Genomic DNA, 13771 nt, shown 5'->3' on the forward strand with positions numbered 1-13771 from the left:
GTACCAAAGATTTAAAGCCGGAAATTTTCATTTGGAAGATGACGATCGTTCGGGTGCACCGAGAAAGTTTAATGACGGTCAGTTAGAGGAATGGCTCAACGAATATCCGACCCAGATGCAAGAAGAATTGGCCGAAAGATTGGGAGTCACCAGACAAGATTTTATTGCATTTTATGTATGTAAAATGTAATAAAATCTTGAATTTGGACAAAAAGGGGAAAGAACTTATTTGCACACCTAATAATATCAAGTTCTTCTAGTACCTAGCATTATCAACCCCTTATAATAATCTTTCAGCTATAATGGACGATCCTGATTGAAGAAGACTGAAGTAAACTGGCAAAAATAACGCAATTTTCGGAGATCAACGATAGCTCGATCAATCGTCCTGAAACTTTTTACACATTTTCTTCGATGTCTCAAGATATGAACACAGAATTTTTTATATCAATGATCTGTTTCAATAGCACCGATTTCCTCGAGGACTGGCTGAATCGTCCAACTTCCGTCCGATATTCGTTCTTTCCTTAAAATAACTCTCGGCCCGAACGAGACCCGAGCCTCTCCGTCATCGAGGTCTCTCGACTCGTTAAGAATTCGCGTCGTCGATCAGCTACGCGCAGTCTATAACGTTCGGGAGTTGGCTCGCGCGAAATTTACGTAACGCGCTCGCCCCCGGCGACGTTTTATTTCTCGAATTAAACAGACCGATGATGCATTCTCGTGAGTCAAACCAAGAACCAGAGCACAGAACAACAGGCGATCCGCGATGGAAATATATATTAGAAACCATTTCGTGCAGGGAACATCCTGACGCGTCGCGCTTGCTGCCATTCGCGCGTCTGCAGGACGTCCAAAAATAGTCCCTCTCGCAGAAACAACCTGGCGATTTATTTTTACAGACTGCGAGCGAGCGAGCACGCTTCTTGTTGGCGATATTTAGGAGCTCGGTTCTGGAATTCGTCTAAATAACAGAATCATCGCCGAATTCTTTCGACGGGAACACTGTCGACCAGCTAACTGACTTGTCAGATACCTGTGAGACAGAAGGCAGCGCAAAGAGGATCATGCTCTCCTCGTTAAAAACAAAGTACAATTCTGCGCTCTTTCTTTTCTGCAAAAAATCAAACTGGTTGACGATAAACACCACAAAATTGTTCTCCGAAATCCTTTCTTATTTGTAGACTGCGGATTTTATGCATTTATTACAAAAATAGGTAAGTTCAATTTAAAAAAGATTAGAGCCGAAGAGAATTTAGAATCACCAGTGTATTATTTGCAACTCATTAAAATTATTAAAGAAGGAAATAACTTTTTCCTTGGCCTGTGTTTTTTAAAATTGATGCGGAAATTTTTATTTTGCATAAACATTTGCAGTCTACCTATTTGCAATAGAAAGTGAGTTATGGTTAAAACCATGTTGAATAAACCGAGTTGAATACATCGTGGAATAATAGGCCGAATCGCTATCATAGATTTCGTTTGCCCCAGGAGCTTTTCGTAGGAAGTCTACGGCTTTGAGGAAATTCGAGTGCTGTTTGCAAGATATGATCAGGCCGGGCCGCGAGGCAGTTAAACAACCCTGCTAGCCTAAGCGGCGCGGCGCGGTGGCTACCGGATTCTCCAGTTTATTTGCACATCTACCTGCCCTCTCGGGCGACTTCGCCACAAGCGTATAAACCTGGATTATGGCACCTTCCCAGAGACCTAACCCAGGGCTAGTCTCCCTCGGGCTTTCTTAGTTATTGCAGGATTTCTCTTTGACCTGTCCTGCGTTCTGTCGCCCTTTTGTTTCCCTGCCGCCCTCGGAAGGGTTCGCAGCCCGAGAAGGGAGCGCAAGGACCGTCCAAGGGTGTTAACGTTCATTAACGAAGTCGTGCTGGTGGCTCGATTATGTTCGGCCCCTCGAGGTACCAATGGTCTTCCGGACAGGTGCGTAGGGATTAGGCTACAGCTCGGAAACCATGTGGACTGCTGTTGTTTCTCGAGGATCATATAAATTAATATTGTCGAAACAATGTCTAGCATTCCCCTAAGTACACTGCGTCTCAATAGTTTAGGCGCATCCCTTTGTTCCAACAAAAACATAACCTCCGATGAATTTTTGATTGATGTCTCTTATCGTATATTTAGAATACTTTGAAAAATTATGACTACTAAAATCATTTATAAACGGCACTGTAGATTTTTACCCAAAATATGCAAAAGGATTGTATCAGAAGTTTAGACGCAATTGCTTTTTTGTTGTTTGCAACTTCATATTCTAAACCAGTGGCTATATTCATTATAAGAGTGAATTTAGTAAAGAGAGTCAACGTGAATATAACTGCAGAATTGCTTGCTATGGAACGAAAACGGAAGAGAAGTAAATACAATACGATTAATCAGCAAAAAGTTAGATTTTGATATGTGTAATTATTTGTTCCTAATTATTTACTGTTATTGTTAGTGTACTGTTATAATTATTGGTACTGTTATTGTTATTATTGTTATTTACAAGAATTTACGAGTTAATTACGACAATGAGGATGTCAAATAAGTTGACTGATTTTGAAAAAGGCCAAATAATGGCACTTTCCTCAGCAAGAAAAAGTCAAAGGGGAATAGCCAGGGGCCTTAAGGGAGTAAACTCGTTTTTCTAGGATTGCAAGGGTGTGGGATGCGCCATCTTATTTCTCGATAATGCACAGATGGGGTTTTTCAGAAGTCAAAAACGCTAGATAAACTTGCGAACTCCTAAAAATTCGCTGAACTGCGAATGAAATCGCTCTTGAACAATTGAGTGGGAAGTTCACAACTGTTGATATCCTTGGTTCTGAAGAGACCATGAGAAAATTGCAAGTAAACTATTTAATTGCAATGAAGGAAGTATTCACATGCTTTCGAGCGGCAGTGCACGTGTTCTGAAAAGAATGCTGCGCCACAGGTGTGACTCTTACCCGATAGAAGCTGGAGCTTCGTCATGTAGTACATGTTTGCAGCTCGTTGCGGTTGCGCCGGAGGATCCCTTGCTGCAGTTTCGTTCTGCACCTGACACAGGGTGTCCTGCACAGGCGCCAACGGGTTCACCACGAAGGAGAACGCTGCCGCTTGACATTCCGGATCTCGTCTGCACCAGCTCTCACACTCGTACAACGACACATTACGCACGCTGTTGTAGGTTGTTCCACGGTAGTCGTAGTCTGTCAACTTCTCGAACGCTGGTCGACTCTCAACTGTAACGTGAAACGGAGGTTCCCTTCAGCATGATTGAACGATCAGGGTGGATGGTCGGGAATTTGGCTGTCGATTCATGTTTGGACTTGGTTATACTCGCTATCCGCATGTAATTATGTTCAGAAAATGAGGGGAAGCTCGAAAAATATAACTGCGATGGTGTAATAGATATCGACAGGCAAGTTATGGCATTTTATAGGCAAGACTTTGAAGTGTAATTAAAAAACACTGTTACACATATGCACTCAGTAAAATAAGTCTCCGTACACCCTTTAAAACAGAATAACTTTTTTATAATTATACCAAATGACTTGATGTTTTGTAGCATTGATTTAGAAGCATTAGTTTACCGAATGATGTGCAAAAAATATTTTGTAAAAATTACAATTGATCAGGTTACATGCAAAAATAAAGAAAGCATTTTTTAAAACTTTTTTATTTGTAGATCTTTGTTTTGTAGATCTATGTTAGTTATACACATGCTGAAAATTTCATCGAAATCGGTTGACGCAGGAAAAAACGACACGCATCGAAAGATGTACGATTCTGTGTAAAACTACGATTTTTACCTATTTTAACCGCTTGTAGCTCGTGTGTACGTCAATCGATTTCGATGAAATTTTCAGCAGGTCTGTAACTACTATAGATCTACAAAACATATATTCTAAATTTTTATTAAGGGCGCAAATAAAAATGTTTTTCAATTAACTATGAAAGATCTGCAACTTTGAAATCATTAATTTGCTTTTGAAAATCATAACTTCATCAATATTACAGACTCCGTCACGCAACCGCGAGCATCAGGTAGACGAGACTTCAAAGTGTAACTAAAAAGATATTCCATCCGGCTGCGCAAAAATTTTACATTCCCCAAATAACATTCTTAATCACCAACCATGAAGGTGTCTGAAGCTTCGTCTTTTCGAAGCTCAAACGCAACGAAGCGTCGCAAACGGGAGAGACGGCTGATCAATTATAAAATTAGTTAAGGCGGGGAATGCATCAGTTGCGCAACCGGAAATCCGATTTCGGTCATCGAGCGATACTTACTCTTACCAGCCTGAGAGACCGCGACGAAGGTCAGGAGAGTCACGCTCGCAGCCATACTCGCCATTGTGCCGATCGCAGACGAGCCCATCTGCAACAGAAAGCGACGGATATTTCTCGGTTAGAAACTCATTAATAATAATTAGATTCGATTTGACCGTCTCTCTCTCTCTCTCTCTCTCTCTCTCTCTCTCTCTCTCTCTTTTTTCTCTTTTTTCTGACTGTCTAACGCTTGATTGTTATGCGGCGCTTAATGAATTCCGGGCGCACGTACGCTTGACGCGAGTAATGAAACACGTTCGCGCATCTAAAACGGTTTTTCAACCGGAGTTCCGCGCGTGGTGCGAACACGCTGCTCTCTGCCCGACAATGGAAAGTAGCCAGGAGGGATAGAGATCATGATCATAGCACTCGCTCCCTCCGGAGAAAAATGTATAGAACTTTCGTCTGGAACACTCCTCTTCCTGCACACGAACCATCTTCATTCGAAACCGCAACGCATTAGAGTAACGAACACTGTAAAAGTCTCTCTCCCTTAACAAGAGTTTCCATAACAGTTCCATACTAATTGCAACAATCAACCATTAAAGATGAATCAATTTGCTATTTACTATTTGTTAACCAGATTGAATAGCTGTCAAGTACTGTATTTGTTCTACTACTTTCGGTTTCGTTGTTTTCTGAGATTTATTAGTTTTAGGCTCTATCTAGATTCTAATATGTTTGTAGTAGCAGGGTCAAATCTATCAATTTTTTTTTTGTATTCATTTTCTGAGATTCATTGGCTGACTTCGTGCATTAGGGTTGCTCTTATTTTCTTCTTTGGAATTTCTCTTGAAAACCGTTTGTTTTGCGGAAAAAAGTAATACAACAAAAAAGACGCAGTCTGTCCAGATCTACAGGTTTTGTCTAACATATTTTCCGACGCGGTAAATAGTTTAGAAGATATTGCTACACGTGTTTCCGTTATCAGGATCGAGCTCAAACTTCGCACAGATTTTTTGTTTAATTATTTGGAACAACCCTGGGGGTGCCGTAAAAGAAATTCTGGCAAAAATTTGTGACAAGAGTAAATAAGAGCTATCCTAGTCACCACGTTCCCAACAAAGAAGCAGCACAGGTTGTCTCAAAACAACTTCCACTGAAACCAGTAAAGTGGTGCAAAAATCTACAAACATGATTGTCCAAGCGTTTACGCGATAGTGTTTCAACAGTGTACGACCAGAAGAAAGTCGTGATTCGCTTGAAGACGTCGAAGAAGAAGGTTCTTCGGCGACCTGCAGCGAGACGAATGTAGAATCTGTTTTCCTATCGACAAAAAGAGGAAGTCTAACGATAAGAATGATAGTCAAGCAGTGAAAGATCGTTGTAGACACGTCATGGCATGTGTCCTCTTAGGACATCGGTGGAAGTCGGGTGAGAACAACGAGCGATAGAAATCGTTTCATGGGGATGGAGGCGAGGTGAATCGGGAGTCGATAGAGATAATGAGCGGATCGGGCAAACGGAATTCCTGTTGGTGGAAGTCCGAGGCGAGAGGAGCCTGCAAAATACCGATCCTTACACGGCTGGCTACTCGCTGGTGAATCGCTCAATCGACCGCGAGGAAAAACGCGCGTACGGCGTGGAAAGAGGATACGATCGATCGTAAATACGTTTTGTCCGAGGGAACGGAAGAGGGAACGTTGGAAGAGAAAGGGAGGAGGCTCCGGGGAATCCCGCGGAGAAGAAGTCGGCAGCTGCGGAAAGGCCGCAAGAAAGTAGAAAACGAAGAAATCCAGGAAGCGGTCGGCTTCAGTGAGCAACACGAGCAAAACGCAAACGCGATGGTGACTTGCGTGCTCGAACGCCGGGGAATCACTCGGGCAACGCGCTTGGCGAGAAGCTGAGACTCTCGGGTGATCTTCACAGGCAGTGGCGTGTTACCGTATGAGCAACTTGGGCAAATGCCCGGGGCCTCAAACAAAAGGGGGCCCGAACAGAAACCAAGATCCAAAATCCAAATTCTACGTTTTTCTCATAAAGTTATTTAGTTGGGGTTAGGGGCCACGAAATTCTACTTTGCCCAAGACTCCAACTAGTTATAACGCGGTACTGTTCACAGGTTTCCTCTTTGCCTTGGGAGACCGCCTTTTCGCCGGAAAACTCGATCAATTGGTCGCGACAGGATGGCAGAGAATCCATGAATGAACAACGAAGTTCCCCTGGTTGGAAACTCGGAGGTAGTCCTGTGTCCTACACTGTCCAATCATAGACTGTCCCAACTCCTGAACTCTGAACGATTCGGCAGCATTGCAATTTCGAAGATCGCGCTACCAATTTTAGGTAGCATGAACACTCTGGGCCCAGAGAAGTAGCCAAGTATTTTCTAGAGAGTGCCACATCGTGGTATGTCGGGAGAAACGTTGGTGGACCTCATACACGTTCCGGGTCGCACGGCGGAACTCTTCGGTAATTGCGGCAGCAGGTAAATGACGCGAGATTGCTCGCCGGAAATTAACGTAATGCAATAACGGCGCGCCGGGCCTCCGGAGGATGGCATTTCGTGGGCACCGTGGTTCGAGGTCAGCGAGCCTGCCTGGGATAACCGTGTAACAGAGGAGGAGAGACGCTTTGTCGTGGCTCGCAGCCGGGTCAAAAGTTCAGGCTGCTCTTGCCTCGTTCTCGTCTCTTCGACGCCCCTCGGCCCATTCCCGCGAGTCTCGAATGAGGTTCGGGTCGCTAGGCTATGAAGACGTCTTCGAATTGCTGCCTAGCGTGACCAAATTGCACTCCCGGGATCTCTGTTTCGCTGGTCTGGCCGGGAACGCTTCCTCGAATCATCGAATCATCTCTGACAATCGTTTCGACGAACTTGGGCATGAACATTCCTGCGAATTGTTGGTTACCGTGACCGAATTTCGTTCGAGTGCCACGGGTTTAGCTACCCTAGCTGGGAAAATCTCTTTGGAACGTTTACCAGGAGGACTGGGTCATCACTGACAATTGATTTAGTTAGCCTAGCTGCGAAAACATCTTGGAATAGCAGTCTGGAATGACCTGTACTTTACATTCTCCTACCCTCAAGTGGTTCAGGGTACGCGTTGACTAGACGATGAAGAACAAAATAAAATCGTCTGTTTCACAAAGATTTTTCAGCGACAGCAGCGTGAAAAATGAAAACTGTTTCCGAAATCTTCTACTTTAGCTTCGCTCGTTAAAAGACGACAGGGTGTTAACAATCGGCTGATCTAATCGTAACGGACGCTCGAAATTAAGAGACAAAGGCTAGGTTAATATTCCACAATTAAGTTAAATAACTATTAACAACGAAGAAAATCTAGAACGCGATACAAGGCGACAAAGGGGTTCGCATAATCGGATGATCTCTCTGTTGCGGGACAGACGCGCGAAATGCTCAGACAATGGGGCTCGCTGAAGAAGTTGTAACAGTGTACAGGAGGTCCCTGATTAGGCTGCTCGTTATCGTGGAAACGTACCCACGGGCGAGAACGGAAGCCTGTTGGATCGCTTTTATTAGAAACCGAGCAGCGTCTAATAAAAAGTAGGCGGCGAACGGGAGAGGGCTTCCGGAAGCGGTGTTAGTTCGCGGAACGAAATACCGGAAGCGTCGGTCCCCGCTGGCGTTGGAGCCTTGAAGACCCTTGAAGAGTGCAACATGTCTCGAGACCGGTTGTGACGTAAAGGTCAGGGATCCGGGCGCACGCGAAACTGCTTTTCCTAAGGCGGTAATGACCGAGGACAATGGACAAGCAAGAAATTCGCACGTGCAAACCGTGATCCTGCTGCTACTAACTCCGCGTTCATGCAACACCAGGTGTGGCGTTGGTTCATGTCGCGGCGCGTTTCCTTCGCTTCGATGACGTACTAGTACGTCGAAACGTATTTTAGGTGATAGTTCGGTAGTTGATGTAGTTGGACAAAAGGCAATCTTAATAATGATCGGACTGCGGATCTTTATGTGTATAAAAATTGTCTGCATCGATTGCATAAAACAGAAGCTAAGTAGAATGTTATTTCTTCTCTTATTGATTGCAATAGAGGAGAAATCATATATTAACACATCTTCAATTTTTCAAATTTTCCAACAATTTCGAATTTCATTTATTCAATTTTGCTGTAAATGCATGAAGATCCGCAGTTTATCCAGTACATCCAGATGTATGAAATCACATTAGAATTCGATAGTAGAATATCCATTTAGCCAGGAAATATGAAATTTATAGCAAAATATAATCTATAATGTTATATTAATGGTAGTATCTAAAAATGTAGTTCACTTTGTTTACTCCTGTGGTCCTGTATTATGGCTAGACTGCGGACATTTATGCATTTATGACGAAATTGGTAGGGTGAACTATTAAACAGTAAAAATTCGAAAAATTTAAGAATACTGTAATGTTGTTGTCAATGTAACGAAGTCATTAAAGGATGAAATCAATTTTTACTTGATTCCTGCTTCCCACAATAAATACAGAACATTTTTATTTTGCATAAAGATCCGCAGTCTAATTATGGCTTTCAAATTCTCTTTAATTGCGTTGTACTGTATCTAACAATGCTATTATTAATTAAAATTGCTGTTGAAGGATCCATTAGGAAGTGTTTAGCCACGAATCATAGATTTTTATAAATTATGCAAGAATCACCAATCGGTAATGTGTTAATAAAACATTATGTTCACCTAAATTTTTCCAATGTATTTTTTATTACATACTGTTGTATAGTGAACGTCAAGACGAATCCAATGAGCTTTACTATGACATTAAGCCTTAAAATAATGCTAAAATATTTTTGATCTGCTAAATTGGCATTTTCGCCCACTGATTGCTGGTAGCTAAAGTGTTAAAAGCGTTCCGGACCGATCCGAAAGTCGTCCAGAAGGCTTTCTAGAACGTAAAACCCGAGACGTCGTTAAAACCTCCGGGCCAACTGTTAAGGGAACTCTCGTCCGGAAAATCGGGAGGAAGTCGGGGCAGAAATATCGTCGTTCACATATGCTGTGGAAATCCCAAGTTCACGGGAAAGCGTCATTCAACACCATCGAGATCGAATTCTATGTGTGCTCACGCTTCTGTGACGACCTCCAGTCTCGTATTGGGGATTTCCAGATAATGAGTTGATTGCGACGGAAACTGAGCAGCTCGCTGCTTTCAACTATAATTGTTCTTGCCGAAATATGAAGAGTAGTCAATGTGTTGGACTCAATTCACAGTACACAAATGTTTCTCTTCTTCGAGATAAGATTTCATACATTTATGACAAAAATGGACAAGTACCATTTAAAGCAGTGGACATGTGAAAAATATTCAAGGACATCAAGGTATTAGTTTCACTTTAATAGGATAATTAAAAGAAGAATACCATTTTTATCTGGTTCCTGTGTTCTGCAATCAATGCGAACATTTTTTATTTTGCATAAAGATCCGCAGTCTATTCATAATCAACTAGTACCTTTCATCTTTTTCTTTAAGATCTTTTCACATGTGCCATACGTAAAATCTTTGGTCACGGAGAAATAGTAGAACTGTACGATCTAAGAAACAGCACGTACCCGAGGGTTTTTCTTGGATCGAACCTTACACCGTATAAAGTTTCATACCTGGAAAATGATGGTATAAATATCTTCAGTCGGGCACATATGATAACAATTGCCTCATTTTTGCGAGGCAATTCGTACCAGTCAGATTTAATGGTTGACAGGTGTAATAACAGTGCAAGCATCTTCATCTACTAACATAATACAGTTAATGTACACTGCTCTCGAGCCAGGAACTAGATCTCTAGAATTGAATGTTAATTGCGGTCAGACTTAATATCCCGGGACATAATTGCCCAGATTTCCTGAATAGCGCGCAGAGGCTCGTTCCGTTTATTACAGATCGAGCGCGCCGGGAATGATTGCTTCCCTTTTTGGTAGTAATTGCTCGATCAGATTGAGCAGACTGTGCGCGGAACGTTCTCTCCCGAGGATGATCGTTCCTAGAAACTCCGGTTTCTTCAGGTTCAACCCTCCTGACGCAACAGCCTCGCCGCGCCGGAAGAAATCCGCGGTTCTTCTCGCCGACCGCGGCGAGAGCGTTAATCTTCGTAACAGTGCATCAACCCGTCCGCCAAGTGAACCAAAGCGCATTCCTCATTGTTAGCGGGTGAAGACGAGCGACCGCGACTTCAGGCTAGCATCGTGGTACCCTGGGATCAACAGGAAGAACGGCGAGATGGTTACGTTGCCTTGCGGATTTACAGCCTCTTCTGAATTCTTCAACGTCGTTCGGACAGATCGCTGTTACGAAGACGACTTCATGCTTCGAGTCGCCGGAACTGTTTTCCAGCTTGTAAAGCATAATTTGATTATTCTGGACTGGGATTTGAAGACGTCCTTGTCAGTAGCTTCACTGAATTCATGGATTGACGCTGTTTGGTTCAATTCTTCCAGGAATTAGGAGTAGACACCTGATTTTATGCATTTATAACAAGAATTGGTAGGTGTAATTTAAAACAGTAAAACATTATTTGCATTCAATAAATTTCTGTTGATTTTGCTTGTCGCAATCCACTAACATTAAACCTGCCGAGCCTTAAGAGTAACTGGTACATGTTCCCTTATAAAAATGACAAGATTGATTTTATTCAGACTTTGCGCGGCCCCTATAGTAATACGTGCTCTACTAAAGATATCTATACAACCATTCCTTATGAAATCATTTTTATTATTAGGGGTACCGGAAAGTAATGTCGTGTTTGCGCAAGTCAACATTTGACTGATAATAACGGCTAACTTCGTACACCTACGTTGTTCAGTACATGGCTGCAGGTTCAGGAAACTAGTTAGTACTGTTTTGTACGAAAATACTGTTTCTTTAGAGGTTATGTGCGAAATGACCGATTCAAATCCAGAAGAGTTGCACATTCGGCATTGTATGCTATTTGCAAAGAAGACTCGAACAAAATCAAAGAGTTAGGTTGGGAAGTGTTACCACACCCACCTTATTCACCTGATGTCGCACCTTCTGATGATCATTTGTTCAGGACAATGCAGCATTTTTTAAGTGGAAAAAATTCTGAAATGTAGAAGAGTTAACAACCAGACTTTCTACATCTTTTTTATCAAAAATCATCTATATTCTACCGATCAGGGATTGAAAAGTTACTTACTAGGTGGCAGAGAGTCATTGATAAGAATGGTGACTATTTCCCTGATTTACTACTTTAATCTTACGGAAAAAATACGGAAAAAATTTACGTAAATAAAAAATTTGGAACCGGTCATTTTGACCGGTGGTAGTGGGTTTAGTGTTAAGCAATCCTCAATAGTTGATAATTGATTTCGGAAAGTCCATTAGAAGATCTCTGGCAAAGGGGATAACAAAAGATCGAACCAAGGGATCCAATCCGAAGACAGCCTTTCGGACAACCGTGTGAAAACGAAGTAAGTAGGTCTGCAACATACTGATTCGCAACAGTGGGACACAGATACTCGCGGATTGCGTCTGTGTAATTGATATGCCGCGTTGAGCACCGTTGTGCGCCGCGGCTCAGGGCATATAATTATACCCTGTTTATGAGGGGTCGAGGTCCCCACCATCATCGGGAGGCTGGATCCTCGTCGAAATCGCCTCGTGAATCACGGCCACCTTGTCCAAGGGCTTGCGACTGTGAAACGAGGCGAGGCAAAGTGTGGCGAGGCAAGAGCACGGATTTCCATTTGTCTTGGTTTTCGTTCCCGCGGTCGTGACTAGGCACAATGATCTCGTAACAAATGCGCTCCGGTTTAGCGGAGGCGTATTCTCTCCCTCCCAAGGATCCCGAGGAACTCGACGAGGAACCCGACGAGAGATCGCCACGAGCGAATCTATCCTCCTTATTAACTCGTTCGCCGGCGACGAACTGGTAACGAACTGGTTCGCAAGGGTTCGCTGGGTTCGCTTGATTGGACCCAATCGGCTCCGGCTGGCCCAGGAACCGATCGGGTCATCAATATTGAACAGGACAGCGTCTAGGATTTATTGGGGCTGTCACCGGGGGCGGGATTAGGGATGGGATCAAGCTCAACACGCGCGCGCGTGTGTGTGTGTGTGCGAGTCCCGGGTGATTTTCGAAGACCAGCTGCATTTTCATGTTCCACGAAGATCCGCAGTTTAGTATGATAATATAGACAATATACAAGAATATACTAGAATATACTAGAGTTTATCAGAATATACTAATTGTAAGATACACTAGAATATATTTGAATATAGTACAATATACCAGAGAATGTACCAGAATATACTAGAATATACAGGGTGGTCCGTTTAAGTAAGGCCACCTACATATCTCTTCAGTTTATTGTGATGCAAAAAATATTTGTTACGTAATGTGCACGGTGTCAATGGACCTAATATCTGGCAAGAATATTCTTTTCCGAGGGTAATTTTTTTCGGAGTTATCAAGGTCGTCGATGTTTTTTTTACACATAACTATATATTTTTTAATTGCATCGTGTAACTGATCGAAAAATACATTCAGATATTTATAATAACATGACCTTGAGATGACCTCGATCTTCGAAAATTAAAGTTTTACCTTGAGATCAAGGTCAATGTCATGTTATTATACATATCTGAATGTATTTTTCGATCAGTAACACGATGCCATAAAAAAATGTAGTTATGTATCAAGAAAAATCGATGGTCTTAATAACTCCGAAAAAAATGACCTTTGGAAAAAAAATATTCTTGCCAGATATTTGGTCCATTGACGCCATGCACATTACGTAACAAATATCTTTTGCATCACAATAACCTGAAGAGATATTTAGGTGGACTTATTTAAACGAAAGTACAGAAAGTAAGTAAGAATGTACTAGACAATTTTCTATATTGTTATTCCTGACTCGATAAGGCAATAATTTGTAAGAGGAAAGTTTGACTAAGGTGCTCAGGAACGTTGTGAACCTATTCGATCAATGTTTGAGTCTACTAGAAAGTGTCGTTTTAGTCATTGAAAGTTCGAGCGTAGTATGAAAGGACTATTTTGATTTTCCAAAATACTTCAACAGACAGTTCAAATCCAGTAAAGGTTTGAATCCACTCGCAACGTGCTTTATCCCATCACTAGTAGTCACCGTAGTTGACGCAGGTAGATCACGGTTTTCCTGGGACCCCCCGTAAGGAAAACTGTGTCTCGTCGACGGGCAATTAAATGGTATCTGGCGTTCATTAAACGAACGAGCCGTGTGGCGATCTAATTGCAGGCGGGAGGGGGGGGGGGGGGAGGCGGCGAGCGACGCGTTCTTCCGTGGTCGATTTTTCAGGATGAGAGCTGAGAATAACTACGCTAACGAGCATTGTAATCGCTTTGTTCCCGCTTCTGCGGAGTTCGACGGTTCTACAGAGAGGTTTTATCTTACTCCTACGCGGTAGCCTGATCAGAAACCATCCTCGGACCACGGTAGTCCCAAATCAGAATTGATCAGCTCAGAATCAGCATAAGTACCTATCTGAACAGATTAAGAGAAGTATCACTG

At 42.6% G+C, this 13771-nt stretch overlaps 1 protein-coding gene across 2 annotated transcripts in view; it reads right to left on the minus strand.

The window, feature by feature from the left end:
- Tyn (trynity) overlaps window positions 1-13771 on the minus strand; it is a 70798-nt gene that overhangs the window by 11318 nt on the left and 45709 nt on the right. For both annotated transcript variants that reach the window (XM_076436643.1, XM_076436635.1), the window contains exons 2-3: window positions 4267-4354; window positions 2940-3215 (exon numbers count right to left, since the gene is read on the minus strand). In XM_076436643.1, the coding sequence (XP_076292758.1) occupies window positions 2940-3215; window positions 4267-4354 (364 nt within the window). The remainder of the gene's footprint in view (window positions 1-2939; window positions 3216-4266; window positions 4355-13771) is intronic.

The sequence above is a fragment of the Lasioglossum baleicum genome, chromosome 1, assembly GCF_051020765.1.
Source record: "Lasioglossum baleicum chromosome 1, iyLasBale1, whole genome shotgun sequence".
In the NCBI taxonomy this organism is placed as follows: Eukaryota; Metazoa; Arthropoda; class Insecta; order Hymenoptera; family Halictidae; genus Lasioglossum; species Lasioglossum baleicum.